Source organism: Quercus lobata, chromosome 3, assembly GCF_001633185.2.
Source record: "Quercus lobata isolate SW786 chromosome 3, ValleyOak3.0 Primary Assembly, whole genome shotgun sequence".
Classification (NCBI taxonomy): Eukaryota; Viridiplantae; Streptophyta; class Magnoliopsida; order Fagales; family Fagaceae; genus Quercus; species Quercus lobata.
Window position 1 is genome coordinate 30,431,220 of NC_044906.1, and position 18,176 is coordinate 30,449,395.

At 33.5% G+C, this 18,176-nt stretch overlaps 2 protein-coding genes across 2 annotated transcripts; both read right to left on the reverse strand.

Annotated features, from left to right (window-relative positions):
* LOC115980722 (putative disease resistance protein RGA3) lies at positions 1-8,879 on the reverse strand. Its single transcript, XM_031102944.1, has 4 exons — positions 5,999-8,879; positions 5,591-5,781; positions 4,197-4,297; positions 1-332 (listed from the first exon to the last, which is right to left on the reverse strand). The coding sequence occupies exon 1, from the start codon at positions 8,877-8,879 to the stop codon at positions 7,110-7,112; it is 1,770 nt and encodes a 589-aa protein (XP_030958804.1). The 3' UTR covers positions 1-332; positions 4,197-4,297; positions 5,591-5,781; positions 5,999-7,109.
* LOC115980721 (putative disease resistance protein At3g14460) lies at positions 5,723-6,938 on the reverse strand. Its single transcript, XM_031102943.1, has 2 exons — positions 6,020-6,938; positions 5,723-5,781 (listed from the first exon to the last, which is right to left on the reverse strand). Exons 1-2 carry the CDS (start codon positions 6,936-6,938, stop codon positions 5,723-5,725), a joined length of 978 nt encoding a protein of 325 aa, XP_030958803.1.
* Positions 8,880-18,176: the final 9,297 nt, after the last annotated feature.

Genomic DNA, 18,176 nt, shown 5'->3' on the forward strand with positions numbered 1-18,176 from the left:
AGATAATGCTTACAACTTTAGTTCTCAACAAATCAAGAAAAACATAAGAAGTTTAAATCTCTGGGATTAAATATAATGTCACCACAAAAAACCAAAACCTGATCAAGTACTTACCTCACTGTCATGTATCATTATGTGATACAATATGCAAGCTATACTACCATTATAAAAACCACCATGAAAAGGTGAATGCAGTAGACAGTTTCAAAGGTGCCACTAAAACTTCCTGTTTTCCTTATTATGGTGCTAAATAAATTGTCATTTATTTGCATGACTATTTCCCTCTTAAGCTAAATGCAGTTACCCATATGGACCATAGTTTAGAGTTCAACCTGCAATAATAAACAAGTTGAAGGAATAAGAGAATAAAACAGATAGCATAAGACAATTTTGTCATGATTTGCAGGTAAGATTATGTTGTAGTAGGAAACATACACTCTAGTGCAACTTCTAGGATCACTTCCTCCATAAAAAATAGCTCAGTGTTTGTTGGCAACAGTTTGTTTCGCATTACCCATTTTCTTATACAGATTTTGTAATAGCAAAAAATGAAAGCCAATTTCCATTTTCACTAAATTTCATTCTGTTTTTTTTATAGAAAGTATACAATGCTCCAATTCATAATTAATCTCTTAAGAAAAGAATCAAATTAAGATTACAGCCCAGTTTGAAGGAACTTTCTTTTCAATAGGTTGAAAATATATAAAGGTAAGCTAAAGGCTAATTCGACAAATGCTAAGCATTTTCTGTTTATGCATTGCATTAGATGTAAATAAGCATATTTTCTGTCTATGCAAAATCTTCATGTAAATTATTAGCCATAGGCCCAAATAAATCAGACTTGTACTCTTGCTATGGTTTGGCCTTATTCCTAACTACATTAGTCTGTGTCTAATACTAAAAATTTAAATTGCAAGCATATCTTGAATTTTAGTTTTACAGATTTGCAGAAAAATAAAGGTAAACTTTTGTGGTGCATTTTAAATGGAAATTTGATTACTAATTCAGAGATAAAAGCAAATAAAATAGAGTACATTAATTTGTTTGGCATTCTATAATTACATATATCCTCAAGGAACTCCTCGAGTGAGACATGATGGAATACAAAAATAAAAGAAGTCACAAAAAACCAATAAGAAATTGATTCTATTTCTCTGCCAAGAAGACTGATTGTTAATCCAACTAATGAACCCAAAACATTTAACATCTTCATATCGAATGGTGGTCATTCTATGCATTTCCACATGCCATGAAACACTTATGCCTCTGAGACAATAAAAAGGCACAATTTATTGACTTAGGAACTTAATAAATAGCAACTACATAACCCTATAACATTAAGACTAGATGATCAGCAGCAATTATAGGTTCAAGCTATGAGGGCTTCCCTCTTTGTTCTTAAAATGAATTATCACTTGTTGATTGAAAACAGGTTTCAAGAATACAAAATTATGGATGGAAGGCCGACTAAAGGTGTTATTTAAAAATTAACTAGTTTGCTTTTCATATGCCATCAACCCAGATGGACTACTAAAGAAGACTAGATTACAGGTTATTTATATTTATAAAATCAAATAAAATTAAAAAAACAAAAACTAGATTACAGGTTAAGCTTGTTAGCAGCATCTTTGAAGTTATAACAGAACATTTTGTACATTAAGCCTTTTGCACGATGGTTAGATTGAGTGAGGCCAAATGAGAACAGAGAATTTTGCATTATGTTCCAAATGAGTGAGACCAAAGCATTCCTATGCCCTTGAGGTTGGAAAAGTTAGACTATGGGTTAAACAGCAAATGCAACAGCATCAGAAGAAGAGAAAGAAGAATATAAATATTAGTGACTAATTTGGATGTGTCCATTTTTTCATGTCATTCCAAATTGGGCAACTTCCAACAGGGAAAAAAAGGTGGGGGGGGGGAGGGGGGGGGGATTTCTCAGCCCATGCCCATCCCCTCTACTCCTAGTGTTAACACCCCACTCTTCCCCTTCTTCAATGGCAGGAAACTCCTAAGTCCTGAATCACAAGGACAAGAAATCTACACTGTTTTGTATCCAATCTCTAAAATCAGAACACTAATCCTATGTTTGGATGGAGGGAGAGTAGATGGGTAGTCCAGCCACCTTTTGGCCACCTCCCTCCAACCAAACATAGGGTTAACCATGAAAATAAGCAAACTAAATTCCATGCCCTAAAACTTAAGGATAGAATTTACATAAGTTGAAAATCGTTGAAATATAGATGTCACCTGTCACCTTCCACCATATAATATGGATTACTCAGGAAATGTGCCACTATAAATGTAAGGACTTTTAGTGGGTGGACAATTCCATGACAAATTATTTGTAACTATTGATCTTACATTTCATCGTTTTCATGTAATTATGTGGATTGTTATTTGTATTGGGCTGGTTGTAGAGATTTGCCACTGTGGAAGCTTTGTCAAAATAAATTTGACACTCAAAAGAAAAGTATTTTGTCAAATACTTTGTGATAAATCTCACCACACTCAAATAGAATACACAAAGGAGTTATCAATAAAATAGAATTTTTATTGATGCTTAATACATTACACACACTTTGCTACACACACCATTCTTCACTATTTCACTCACTACTTATTTCCTCACACTTATTTGCTATCTCCCTACACTTCTTATTAAATGGCTATATCACTTCTTTCTTATTAGATGCCTTACATGCATAACTGTAGAAGCTATATATAGAACTTACAAAGGAGACAAGAAAACAGAGCATTAATAGCTTCCACCTAAAAGCAATTGAAACTATTCTACAAAGTTGCAATTGTTGAAATCATAGAGAAGAAAAGTCAAGGAAAGAATATCTTTCCTTATTAGAACTCAGCCTCCCACGTTATTAGCATTCTTCACAGTTTCTCCACACCTTGCTTGTAGTCACAAATGCAAAATAGTTGAAGAAATTATCACTGGCCTAGTGCTATGTGATGACTCTCACATTGGTGAGGTGAAGTGCTACAAGTGTTGAAATCGAAGTTGGAAGCGGCAGAATTTCACTCCTATGAAATTGGCAGCATTAGGCGAAATGTGAAGTGAATCAAATTTTGAAAAATAGTTGGATAGAGAGTTCACCTCTCTATTCACCTCTCTCATTACAAGAGGAATTGTGAGAACCACTCCTATGAAATTGGCAGCATTAGGCGAAATGTGAAGTGAATCAAATTTTGAAAAATAGTTGGATAGAGAGTTCGCCTCTCTATTCGCTTCCCTCATTACAAGAGGAACTGTGAGAACCTGAGATAACTCAGTTAATTCTTCTCTGCTGTTCTAGCCCATACCCTCACTATACAAGATCCCATTTTCAACAAATTTTGCACACCAAATTCCTATCTGCAGAGCTAGAGAGTACAAAAAAAAAACCCCTAGATCTTTAACCCTCATCAATCTCTCTACCTTCTCCCTCTCAAATTGTCAAATTTCAAACAGGAGATTAAGACCATCACACCCATTACTATCTTAAGAGTTTTGGTGTTGATTGGAGCTTGGGAATCACTGGAACAATCTCAGAATTGCCAAGGAGAAATGGAGATTGCAATTGGAGGCTCAATTGCGGATATGGAGGCTAATGAGAAGAAAGGATTCAAGGAATCGGTTGCTAGTAGGAGTTGGAGACTCAAGTACATAGTTACTACTTAGCTTGGAGGGTTTGTACGCAGTATGTGTTGCAACTATTCTCATAAGTGGAGTGTTTGGTGTTGTGATGCCCTGGAGAGGTTTTTCCGCCTTGTTCTTAGGTTTTCCTCCTCATCAACACTTTGGTGTTCTTGTGGGTGATTGATTTTTTGATCCATGCATGCTTATGTTAATTGCCTAATTATGTAAACAATTGGTCTTAAATTCTATATTTATCATAAGATTGACATTTACAGTAAAAATTGGAGCCTAAATTGTTTGAATTAGATTAGTGCAATTCTCAATACACTTGCTGCAATATAAAATGATAAAGCGGTTTTTTTTCAGTGGCCTTTTCTCAAATGTGCATTCATGCATGAAAATATGCTTCATCATAAAATGTACATCCCCAAGTATTAGGATCTGATGTTTGGTTTAAATGAGGCCAAAAGAAAGTTAAATATTTAGCATGAGGTTATTATGGATGGAGAAAATGATAAGGAAAAGCAAATTGATGATTGAGCATAAATATTGAGATAAACCTTACATTAGAAGAGTATATAATCGAAATCGAACAAAGCCAATGTATATGTAGTTTCTTCTTCTTGCTTGTACTTCACACTTTTCCATGTAACAAAACACTTCAAACTGTAAGACAAAAAAAGAGCACATGTCAAGAGTTGAAAAATAAAGATAAAGAAGTATGGACAGATCCTAGATTGCTTTTCATGTGTCACCAAATCAGATTGACTACTAAAGAAAACCAGCAAGCCAGATTAAGCTTTTTTGTTGCATCTTTGAAGTCATAGCACAGCTTTCTACAAAAAGCCCTATGATATGATGTTAGGATTGAATGAGGCCCAAAGCACAACAAAGATATTTCATGGATGTATAGACTGAACAAGAGCAAAATATTTGCTCAAGCACAAAATATGCTTTCTCATATTTCAGAATGTGATGTCTGGTTTAAATGAGGCCAACAAAATAAATCTTTAGCATAAGGTTTTTACAGATGGACAAGACAATAAGAAAAAAACCATCTCTTAACAGAAGATTAAGAAGAATACGTAGATATACCTTACAATAAAAGAGAAGATAAGAAACAACAAACTTCCAAATTTCTCGTCACATATATTATATATATCACCACTTGGAAACTTTTTTAAATACAAATTTATAACAATGTTATGTTGATGGATATTGCACAATTTTGTACAAATTGGACAACAATGTTCTTTAGAAGTAACTAGCAAAAGCAAAATAAAATGAGATGCGCAAGATGGAATTAAGTTTAGACACAAGAAAAAGTTGTTATATATATATAGAAATATTTAAAAGGTGACTTTTCTCCATCTTTCTGTAATTCTTTTTCCTAGAAATAACCAGATAATATCAAAATCCATAAAAAATAAAAAATAAAATAAAGAAAAAGAGTTAGAAACAAAAACTTTGAAAACAAAAGAGCATCAGTTTATGTAACCATAATTGGATTTAATATGAGCAGCCATAATTAGAGTCCCCTCAAACAAAAACTTTGAAATGCACTGAGTGTTCTAAAAGATCGGTTATGCTTTCACCTGCTGCGTAAAACAAAATCAAGTCAAATAATTTTAAACTCAAGCTCTAGTTGATTGTGTGGACTCTAATTCCAAATTAGCAATTAAATCGGTTCATTCACCATAGGCCTTAATAACACCAAGTTCCAATTCCACAATAAAAGCACAGTTTTCCAATCCCAAATAAACGAAATTCAAATTCAAATCTAAACTTATTGCAACCATAAGTGGCCTAACCTTTTTTTGCTTTTCAATAGATAATCTTACAAGCATTCACACATTTCTGTGCTAATATGGATATCTCTCACAAAGTCGTGATTAACTTGTTTTTGAGAGATAAGCAGGATAATTAATTAATATTTTATTATAACATGGAAGAAATTACCTGTGACTGGATCAGAATTCTGCAACACTTAATCAAGCCGAGAATGAACTTTGGCGACACAGACACACACACAAATCGACATTGATAAATCTCTACTTGTAGCTAAACTTTGTGAACCTAGAAACGCAAAGATCATTGGCCCTCTTCTTCGTCCTCAGACTGCTCTTCTTGGTCAAACTCTTCTTCATCATCTGAAATGAAGAAAATGTGCAAGACCCACATAAACATTAAACCGTAAATGAAATAACCTAATCAAATTATTGAGAATTTGATAAATTCATCAACCTACGTTGTTAGTAATTCTTTCCCAGTGGGAAATTTTGGCAGAAAATAAGAATATTAATTGATTTTTTATTATTTTTTGGGCAAAATAAAAGGAGGAGCCCGAGAAGAAGTAGAAAAAGTTACCTCATCGAATAACTTCTTGACCGTCTCTTTGCACTTCAATTCCATCAATCCTGATGTTTGGGATATGGGAAATCTTGGCCCAGTCCTCTCCTGTCCCTCTTTGGTAACGTTTGCAGAGAATCGGACTGCCACTCACCTCAAACTCCTGCAATGAAGTTTTAAAAAGGAAATCCGGCAGGGACTTCAACTTTGGGCACGTCCAAATTTGCAACTTTTGAAGACAGGGCATTATAATAATACAATCTTCCTCTTCTTGTCCTTCAATCCCAATCCATTCTTCCCACTTGAGCAAAAGGAAAAACCGGAGAGTTTTCAAATTTGGGAATATTTTTATTATGCCGTCTTTCTTGTTTTCAGATTCTATTCCCAAAAATTCAACACCCAACTTTTTGAATGGAAAAGCGTGAGCACCTATAATTAAATGTTCAAGGAACTGAAGCTTTCCCAAAGGAGGTATGCGCTCTAAATTTTCGCAATTTGACAGAGAAAGCCTTTTCAATTTGGCTAGGGACATCATCCAATTAGGGAACATTGTGGTGCCCCGGTACGAATCAATTTCTAACTTCTCCAAGCCTGGAGGTGGCTCTAAGGCATTCAGAACTGATACATCAGTCTCCATTCTTCCTCCATCATTCTCTACGTTCTCTCCAGAAAAGTACAGATACAAATCACGGAGGCCTATCTTTTTATTGAGCTCTGCATTCTTGGCCTCACACACATCTACCACGTTCCCCAGCCTACATATTTTAAGAGTTCCTTGAAGGTGGTTCAAATCTTTTAATTCTCCGAGTCCACATCTTTGGCTATCATCCTTGCCACCTACAAAGAAATGACCTAATTTTGTAAGAGAGCTCAATCTCCCAGTCCCTCTTGGAAACTCAAAAAGATATTCCAAAGGTTCTTTGAAAATAAGACGTTTTAAATTAATCAGTTTACTCATCCCCTGTGGTAATTTCTTGAACCCAGCTGAGTGATTACTTGTAATATTCAAAAATTGTAAATTGCATAGATTACATATGGTTTCAGGCAATTCGTTTTCTAGCCAAGTAGGTATTTTGAGATACCTTAAATGCATCAAATCTTCTATTTCATCCGAAACCTTCAATTTACCTTAATGACAGCTCAAACTTAATGTCCGTAAACATCTAAAATGATGGAACAACTTGGACACATTATAACTATCATGACCTACAACGATGAGGGTGCGTAGATTTTTTGCGTTGTAGATGGACTCGGGAATTTGAGCATTTTGTGGAATTTCTAAATACAAATGCCGAGCATTTTGAAGATTTGGCCTGTACTCTTCGTAACCATTGATTGTGATGCATTCATTTTTTGCCATGAACTGTGCCAAATCATGCACTATATCATGCATCTTGAACCCCCTAATATTTTCATCATATACATCACCCCTAAAATCTTGGAAGAGAGAGCGAATGAATAAAATTTCTAAGTAATCACTTGCCACACTTCTTGCATTCGACTTAATATAACCTTGTGCCATCCACATAGATACCAAATCCTCATCAGAAAAGTCATAATCTTTTGGAAAGAGAGCACAATATAAGAAACACCGTCTCAGTGGCGAGGGCAAATCATAATAACTCAGTAACAATGGTGCAAAAAGACCTCTTTCAACGTCTTTGAATTCCCACAATCTACTACAAAAAACCTTCTCCCACTGTTCCTTCCGACTCTTGAAGCGCATGAGACTCCCTAGAGTCCTTGCAGCAAGGGGCAAGCCTTTGCACTTGTCTGATATTTTCCTACCAATCTCTTCTAAATCCTTACGTTGCTCAGAATCCCTGTCAGAAAATGCTATTGTACTAAAAATCGACCAGCAGTCATCATCAGACAATTCCTCCAAATTGATCATTTTTGCACTTCCCATAACTTGTGCAACTCTATTGTTACGTGTAGTGACTAGAATTCTACTGCCTTGGGCAGCATTTTGGAGTGCAAGTCTAAATGGCTCCCACAATGTGGAGTCTTCAGTCCACACATCATCAAGGACAAGAAATAGCTTTCTTCCCCGAACCAATTCACGTATTTTATCCATTAGACTTGGCCAGTGAGTAGTGTTGGAGTCACCTTTTTTGGAGTCATTGTCTTCAAATGCTTGAATGATTTCTTTGGCAACCATAAACTTATTGAAAGGATTAGAAACACAAACCCACCCCTTTATCTCAAAATGGGCAGAATTCACCTCACTATCATTATATGCTAGTTGAGCAAGAGTGGTTTTCCCAACACCACCCATGCCCGCTAAAGAAATGACATGTGGGCTTCTTTCTTCTTCATTACCCCTGCCCAATAGGCTGTTCACTAGATCACCCTTAACCTCATCACGACCGAAAATGCTCGACACATCAACGTGGGAATCAGTTAGTGGTCTCATAACTTTTTCATTGACACGAGTCAGTGCAAACTGGTACATATCTCCCTCTCTGTCAATCTCATCTAACTTTTCAGTAATTTCTTTTATCTTAAGAGCAATATCACGACGCTGAAAAAAAGTAGAAACAAGGGACAATACCTTCCTCCTCTTAGCAGTACTAGCTTCAGCTTCTTCTTTTTTCTCAATGTCTGCTTTGATCTTGGCAGTGTTCCACTCATCCAATACGTCGCCCATCTCGTAGGATACGTTGTTGAGCTTTTCTAACCAAAGCCTCACAGCTTCCTCCTTCACTTGCCTTTCCTCTGCATCGTTGAGCTTTGCCTGGATCTCGTGGAATTTGCGTTCAAGCTTTTCGACTTCTTCCTTGACATTTACAATCGACGCAACCTCTGAAGGAAGAAGCGAACCAAGCCGGTCCTTCAACTCTGAAGCAATGAGTGAACCAAGCTGGTCCACGATGGTAGAAACAAGAGCCCAAGCCATACTTTGGAAATGGAATTTTTTTTTTTTTTTGGAAAACCAAGAAAAGGAACTCTTTTTGATTGATAACACAAACACGAACACAAAGAGACTACTGATGAAAGAGCAAATTGTTGATTGTGGAGAAGAAACGCAACCAACGGATACAGGCGTAGCAGCTACAAGACCAAGATCTGGAAGTGCAATCGATCAATAATGTCAGTCAACGCGGAGATTAAGCCTTGGTGTCTCAGAGGGCCTACCTTCACACGTGCCGGTGAGTAAAGAGGGCCTACCTTCGCATGTAGTCAATTACTAGTAGTTCACATTTGTTCACTAATTTTATTTTACCCACCGATCAGATTATGCTTCACCTCATTTTCAAAATTGGCTTTAGACAGCTCACTGAGCTCAGTTCCCTTCAAAAAATGGGGAAAAAAAAATCTAAATTAATCAAGCATAGTTCTCGTGGGAGATTTTAACGAATTGATATCGAATGTGGAAAAAATGGTCGGTAAGCCCATTTTACATAATAGACATTAAGATATTGTTTGGATGAATTTTATATTTTGGGTTTTTAGTGGACCACTTGATGTGTTTTTGTTTTTTTCTTTAAAAAATAATAATAAATTACTTGATGTGGCTTGGAAATTACTTTCCAGTTTCCATATGTCCACCTACCTAGAAAGTGGAAATCATTTGAAATCAAATTATTTTCTTAATGGTGTTGGTGCAAGTGCAACACCAATTTGGTTCTCATTCCAATATTTTCGAATCTACTACATTTTCCCAAAAGCTGAATATGGCCGTGAAAATGGTCCACTATTACTATTTAGCAAAAAAAATAGCAATGTACTACTATTTTGGAAATATGTAAGGACCTACCACCTTTTTGAAAAAACTCGAGTTTGTGAAAATCGAGTTTACCGTGAAACTCCAGTTCTAGAAATTCGAGTTCTTTAAAAATAGTCTTCAAATTTGTCGGAAAATTTTTTATGGAACTCGAGTACCATAAAAAATTTTCAAAATTTTTCCTTGGTACTCAAGTTTCATGTACTCAATTACCATTGAAAACTCGATTTCACCAAACTCGAGTGCCCAAAAAGTTGGAGATCCCTACATATTTTCAAAACAGTAGTAGATTACTAATTTTTTTGCTAAATCGTGGTAGCAAACCATTTTCGCCTGAATATGGCACTAGAATTTTCACTGATGTCGAGATGATCTTGTCATAAATGTTTAGTTTGGGTTGGGTATTGAACTAAAACTAAGACCCAAAGGCGGGTTGTGAATATTCTGGTGATGGGATTTTGAGATTGAAGGAGGTTGTAGTGATTCTAAATCACTTGTTTAATTAAGTGTTAGCAATTGAGATGTTTGGTTTTGTTTGGATGGGAAGAGAATAAAATTATATTCCTTTTTTTCGTTTTTTTAATGTTTTTTAATTGACTTTACATTACTTTTTTGGTGTGGCATGATTTGGTTACATTAGGGAACCAAATTAAAAGTTACATTACTTGTTTGACTTTACATCACTTGTTCCTATTTCCCAATCAAAAAATTGGTAACATTAGGGAACCTAATTAAAATTTACATTAATTGTTTGACTTTACATTACTTGTTTGACTTTACATCACTTGTTCCTATTTTTCAATCAAAAAATTGGTAACATTAGGGAACCAAATTAAAATTTACATTACGTGTTTGACTTTACATTACTTGCACCTATTTCCCAATCAAAAAATTGGTAACATTAGGGAACCAAATTAAAATTTACATTACCTGTTTGACTTTACATTACTTGTTTCTATTTCCCAATCAAAAAATTGGTAACATTAGGGAAACAAATTAAAATTTTTAAAACTTTAGGGGCAAAATAAATATGAATCCAAACTTTATGGTCTGTAATTTACAACTTTCTCCTTCACTTGCCTTTCCTCTGCATCATTAAGCTTTTCAACTTCTTCCTCGACATTTACTATGGACGTGAACTCCGAAGCAAAAAGTGAACCAAGCCGGTCCTTGAACTCTGAAGCAATGAGTGAACCAAGCTGGTCCATTATGGTAGAAATAAGACCTCGAGCCATACTTGGAAATGGAACTCTCTTTTTTTTTTTTTCCTTTTGAAAATCAAGAAAAGGAACTGTTTTTGATTGATAACACAAACACAAAGAGACTACTGATGAAAAAGCAAACTGTTGATTCTAAAGAAGAAACCCAGCAAACAGATGTAGGCTGCTCCAGGACCAAGTCCTGGAAGTGCAATCAATCAAGGAAAATGCTAGCGGATGACCTTAGGGCTATTGTTAACAATCCATTTAAATAAATTTTTTATGAGAAAAAAAATTAATATTTTGACAGTTTTTTTTTCCTCATAAAAATAGTATCAAAACTTTTCTAAAATAAATTGTTAACCATTACGTTAAGTCACCCGTTAACATGACCCATCCATCAATAATGTTAGTACAGCTATTTAGTGCATGCGGAGACTAAGGTTGTCTCAGAGGGCCCACCTTTACATGTGCCGGTGAGTAAAGAGTAATACACTATTCGACCCCAGTCACTCCACTGTCTCAAATGCAGAATCAGTACCAAACTACCAATACTCAAAAAAGAGTTCGGTTAGTGTATGCCTTTAGAACATACATTAATAATTCATTTTAAGAAAATTTTTATGGGAAATTGAAAAAGTTGTTACAAAAGTTTGACAACTTTTTTAATTCTCGATAAAAAATTTTCTAAAATGGTTTACTAACATAAATTGCCTTAACATATGTTAGTAAAACCCCTCCAAAAAATAAAAACAAAACAAACAAAAGCACCATAAATTTGAATGATTTTATATTTTGGGTTTTAGTAAATCAAAATTTTTTTGATGTGTTTTTGTCTTTTTCAAATTAAAAAATATAATAAAAAATTAAGGAGTGGAAATTACTTTCCAGTTTTCATATGTCCACGTACCTAGAAGGTAGAAACCATTTGAAATCAAAATTATTTTCTTAAGGGCATTGGTACAAGTGCAACACAAATTTGGTTCTCATTCCTAAATATTTTCAAATCTACTACATTTTCCTAGAAGCTGAATATAGCACTAGAATTTTCACTGATATTTGGATGGTCGTATCACAAATGTTTAGTTTGCGTTGGGTATGAACTAAAACTAAGACCCAAAAGTGGGTTGTGAATAATTTGGTTATGGGATTCTGAGTTTGAAGGAGGTTGTAGTGAGTGATTCTAATAAATCTCTTATTTAATTTCATGTTAGAAATTGAGATGCTAGATTTTGTTTGGATGGCCAGAGAATAATATTATTTTCCTTTTTATTTTTTTTAGTTTTTTTTTTTTTATTTCTTTTAGCTTTTTAATTTTGTAATGTTTTCTAATTGACTTGACATTATTTTTTGCATGATTTTCATCAAGCATACATAACATGCTTAACATGTTACTTAATGAAGGCGTGGACAAAAGGATTCCCATTTCCCAATCAAAAAATTGGTAACGTGAGCACTAACATCCGGATTTCTTAAGAAATTATCTATTTTACATCCTCAAAACCAACTTTATCTATTTTACTATCTTGTTTTACAACTCACCCAACATCCTAGTTTCTACTTTTAGATACAACTCATTAAAATAATATAAACTACACTATCAAATAATAATAATAAAAATTATGTTTCTCTCTCCTCTCTTCCTCTTTCTTTCTCTGCAAAAACCCACTACCACCTTCCACCAAAACTCAACCACAAACCTCAATTTGTCACCACCAAAATTACCCCAAAACAAAATTGCTACCATCAGAGTTCCCTCCCTCAAATCAGTGCTCTCTCTTCTCCCTTCTGCCGATCTCTCTCTCTGACCGGACCAAAATCATAGCACTGCAACTCTAATGGGACATGATCATGTTACACCTACTGTAGTTCTTTGTGAATGTATTACTAAATTACTGTTTTAAAATATCACATTTGCATTATTCTCAACACATGCATCAAATTTCATTTTGATTCAATGAATAATCTAATATTTTGTGTAAAATTTTAAAATATAAAAAATTTAAATTTAAATATTTTTATAAATCAGCTAGTTATTGATATATTATCTTAAACTTTTACAAACATGCAAGTATAAAGAGAAAATGTAATTCATCCCCAAAAAAGAAAGCTGTAATTTAATAATGGATTTATCAAAATACACATCCTTGAAAAATCATGAATTAGTGTAACAGGCAGAGTGCTTTGGTTTGCATATTTAAGTTGCTTGCATTGTATTGTTGAAATGATATCCTATACTCAGTCTTTTTGAATGGCAATAACACAACATGGCAAGTAGTGTTATTCAAAGTTGTCTATTTCGTTATGTTTTAGCCGAAATGATTGGACATTTTGTCCCAATCAATCAATTAATACTTCCTTTGATCTACCTTGGCCAAAATTCCAACCCATTCCAATCCGTTCTACCCATTTTAGGCTACCTTGATCTTCCTTTACATCATTCATTACTCTTTTTAATCTCTAATTTTTTTTTGGGGGGGGGGGGGGGGGGGGAGGATTTGCTCATATATGAGTATTACATGTCTTTTTTTCTTGATTGATATTTCAAATTTGGTCCTAATAGGCTAAGGTATTTAAATTGATTGATTCATGGTTGTTATAATTATTAGTTATAATACTATTTACATATTTATAGTTCATATCATGAAGTTACTTGTTTATGTAGCGATGATATTAATAATATATATTATTTGGTTTTCAATTTACACTTTAATATGGTATGCACTATGTGATAAACTTAGGTATATTTATTTTGTGTTATAAAAATATTTGAAATTTGTGGTGTCTAATCCATAATGATTGCCTTTTATTACCGTCAAGCTAGACACTACTTTGTTGCTTCTTGTGTAGGCATGAATGCATGATTAGAATCCAAATATCTTATTTTACTTAAGAGACTTTATCAATTAAGTTAACTAGAATATATTATTACCTTCTTCTTTTTTTTTCTTTTTAATATTGCACTGCCTTTTATTTTGAGATATTGAATAGAATGAAACCATTAGAAAAAAACTTTCAAATAACATAAACATCTTTCTTGATTTCAAAATTTTATTTACATGGTAAAAAGACTCAAAACTAGGTCTTGAAAAATTATTGTGCTACCCAACTACATTAAATTATACCTTATTTATTTGCTCACTTTCCTCTCGTAATTTTTTAGTTTATTTTTAGTAATTTAGCCGTTGTCAATCATGAGAAAATCAAAGTTATCAATTCTATTTTAAAGATTTTTTAGTTTGTCTATTGGAAAAAAATATATAATATTGATCTATTTCAACATATCATTTTAGGATAATCATTAATTTTATAAAATATTTTTATAACACAAAATAAATATACCTAAAGTTTATCACATAGTGCATACCATATTAAAGTGTAAATTGAAAACCAAATAATATATATTATTAATATCATCGCTACATAAACAAGTAACTTCATGATATGAACTATAAATATGTAAATAGTATTATAACTAATAATTATAACAACCATGAATCAATCAATTTAAATACCTTAGCCTATTAGGACCAAATTTGAAATATCAATCAAGAAAAAAAGACATGTAATACTCATATATGAGCAAATCCTCCCCCCCCCCCCCCCAACCCCCCCAAAATAAAATTAGAGATTAAAAAGAGTAATGAATGATGTAAAGGAAAATCAAGGTAGCCTAAAATGGGTAGAACGGATTGGAATGGGCTGGAATTTTGGCCAAGGTAGATCAAAGGAAGTATTAATTGATTGATTGGGACAAAATGTCCAATCATTTCAGCTAAAACATAATGAAATAGACAACTTTGAATAACACTACTTGCCATGTTGTGTTATTGCCATTCAAAAAGACTGAGTATAGGATATCATTTCAACAATACAATGCAAGCAACTTAAATATGCAAACCAAAGCACTCTGCCTGTTACACTAATTCATGATTTTTCAAGGATGTGTATTTTGATAAATCCATTATAAAATTACAGCTTTCTTTTTTGGGGATGAATTACATTTTCTCTTTATACTTGCATGTTTGTAAAAGTTTAAGATAATATATCAATAACTAGCTGATTTATAAAAATATTTAAATTTAATTTTTTTATATTTTAAAATTTTACACAAAATATTAGATTATTCATTGAATCAAAATGAAATTTGATGCATGTGTTGAGAATAATGAAAATGTGATATTTTAAAACAGTAATTTAATAATACATTCACAAAGAACTATAGTAGGTGTAGCATGATCATGTCCCATTAGAGTTGCAGTGCTATGATTTTGGTCCGGTCAGAGAGAGAGATCGGCAGAAGGGAGAAGAGAGAGCACTGATTTGAGGGAGGAAACTCTAATTTTGTTGAGAGAGAGAACTGATGAGATCAGATGGAGATGGAGACATGAGAGATGAGAAAGAGCGTATTTTATTTTTAATTGGGAAAAGTGAGAATAAAATAATATTAAAACTTATACATCCTAAGCTACAGTGAGTTGTATATATAAAAACCCACGGTTCATGGTTGCTAAATTTTTTTAGCAATAGCAACCTGGTTGGAGCCAATTTTTGAACATGTGAGGATGTAAAATAGCAACTGGGGGGGAACCAAATTCAAAAATTTAAAACTTTAGAAGCAAAATAAATATTAATCAAAACTTTGTACTTTACAATTTTATATATAAAAAAATCTATATACTTTTCAAGATCAAAGGCACCGAAGAACTCACATAGGTAGCATGGAGATTGAGTCTCAAAAGGGATTTTTTTTTTTTTTACACTGATCGGATTGATAATCCATATACAAGATTAAACAGCAAAGGTTACCAGTGTCAATAACCAAACAAGTAATTCATTTTAAGGATCTAATAAACGAATTATATGAAGTGAGGGTGATTCTTACAATTCTTCCAATTCATTGAATTCTTGGGTTTGTCATGTCGGCTGGATACTTAAGGTTTTCGTTATGTGCATTAGCAAATTCCGAAGTTTAGGTCTAAACTCCGATAGAAGCTTACAGTAGGAAATCTAAAGATTGAAGAGTGAAGACTATGCTGAGCAATGTGTGGCCAGAAAAGTCATTCCTTTGGGATTCTTTAATAGACTAGATGGAATCACCTGACCAATGTGTGAAGGAGTAAATGTTATCTTTGACTCTATTCTATGGTTCTCATCTCTTTTTTTTTCCTTAATTTTTTTTACCTTTATTTCTTCTCCAGTCACTTGTCATGTGTTGTGTCAGGTTTAGAATTGGGTCCAGTGTCTAATTGCACTAAACCTGTCCGAATGATGCTATATAATTCGTTGTATACATTTATGTGTGGTTAATGATCCAATCATGTGACATAACTTGGATATATTTGTGGGTTCCGGTTAGCTCAACTAGTAAAATCTCTAATGGTTGAATAAGAAATCTGGGCTCAATCCCCACTTACACCAAAAATTGATTGGTGTCTTTATTTTTGTACATATAGCTATAATAGTATTTGAAATAAGATATTTGAAATAAGACTATGCTGAGCAATGCGTGCTCGGAGGCTTTTTATTTTTTGGGTAAATTTTAATTATTTTTTGATCTCTTTACATAGAATGTACTAAAAAAATTAAACATGTGAATCTAGGCTTACTAAACTTAGGAAGACACTTCCCAAATCCAACTCCCACAATACATTCTAACATATATTTAGATCCAGACAACATGAAATAATTACCTCTAGAGATGATGTTGCTTTGTTAGGAATGTAGACTTTATAATGAACTTTAGCGGCCAGGTTGTCAACATGAAGGGACTTCAAAATGGTGGCATATCATTTGTAGCACGGACTTCACGTCCCCTACCCTTTGATTGCAAACTTTTATCCTAAAAACATAAAACAATGTTTATTACAGAGGCTACATACAAAATAGTTGTTGCTATGGAGGATAGGGATGGAGGGAGACCATTATAACTGCTTAATGATAATGGGTGGAAGTTTGAAGTTGTGTTTGTGAGAATTTGTAAACAGATTTTTTTTAAAGCGATAGTTCATTGTAGTTTATCTTATCCAATTGTTAACTTCTTTTTTTTTTTTTTTTTTGTTGGGAATATATATATATATATATATTTGGATGGTGGTTAGTTAAGGAATAAGAAAGAATTTTGAAAAATTAATTTTTTTTTTAATCAAAATAAAAGACAATGATTAGAAGTTAAGAGTAAAGCTTCAAACTTTTGAAATTTGTTAAACCGTTTAGTGATAAAAAGTTGCAGACAATTTCATTTTTGCAATTACTTAGAAAAAAAAAAAAAAAAAAAGAGTACGTTTAAGGGAGAAAATAAAACAGTTCTATATTTATTTATTTTTAAAAAAAAGAAGAAGTTGTATTATTACTTGACTATGAACGTGAGAGTGAAATGTGGAGGTGGGAGAAAAAAAAAATTATTTATTTTAAATTTAGCTAAAAATTAGGGGTTTTTAAATCACTAATTTTATATATCTAACCCTATTATTTAAGCTATACAAACAGATGAATTTAAGGGTATTTTTGGCATAAAAATTGAGGAATCCAAACAGAGGAAGCCCCTTAAATAGTAGTATAGATGTACAAAAATAAAGGTAAGATAAATTTTAAAAGTTGAATATTGTAGCCGTATGAGTTGTGAGTAGAAATTATCTTGTAATACAATATGTGTATGTGGTGACAAGCCACAAGTTTTTCGTTGGGGCTAAATAATATGTGTAATATCTTGTTAAAAACAAAACTATATAATTATTATTTTGATTAATAGAGCCGCAATCCCATTAGTGTAAGTTGTATGTAACAATTATTTGAATTAACTAAATGTAAGGACACGATTCGTAACGAACCGTAACAGTGTTGGGTTCGTACGTAAAAAGGCCCATACAATATCATTTGTAGAGCGTGGGTTTGGAAGGCTAGGCCTTGGTCACCAGGCGGTGGGTTTTTCGCAGTATTCATATATGGTTAAGTTGTCTTCACCCCTGGAGTCTTTCTCCTGGAGGTGGGCTGGGAGGCTCTAATTTTTGGCCATTTTTCCCAGCCCCTTTTTCGGTGCACCTACCTTTTCATTATATAGTCCTTCTTGGTTGATCCTAGTCCTCCACTTGTTGGTCAGGCAGGTGCTTATTTTTGTATCCATCCCATCAACCGTCCCCTCTTACTTTCTTCTAGTTGCGAAGATCGAAGTTACACCGTCCAAACGTCTTTTCTCATTAACCGGATCTGGACGTTGGCAGGTGCATTTAATGCGGAGGGGACGCACTTTCCTTGATCCAATTTTACACCC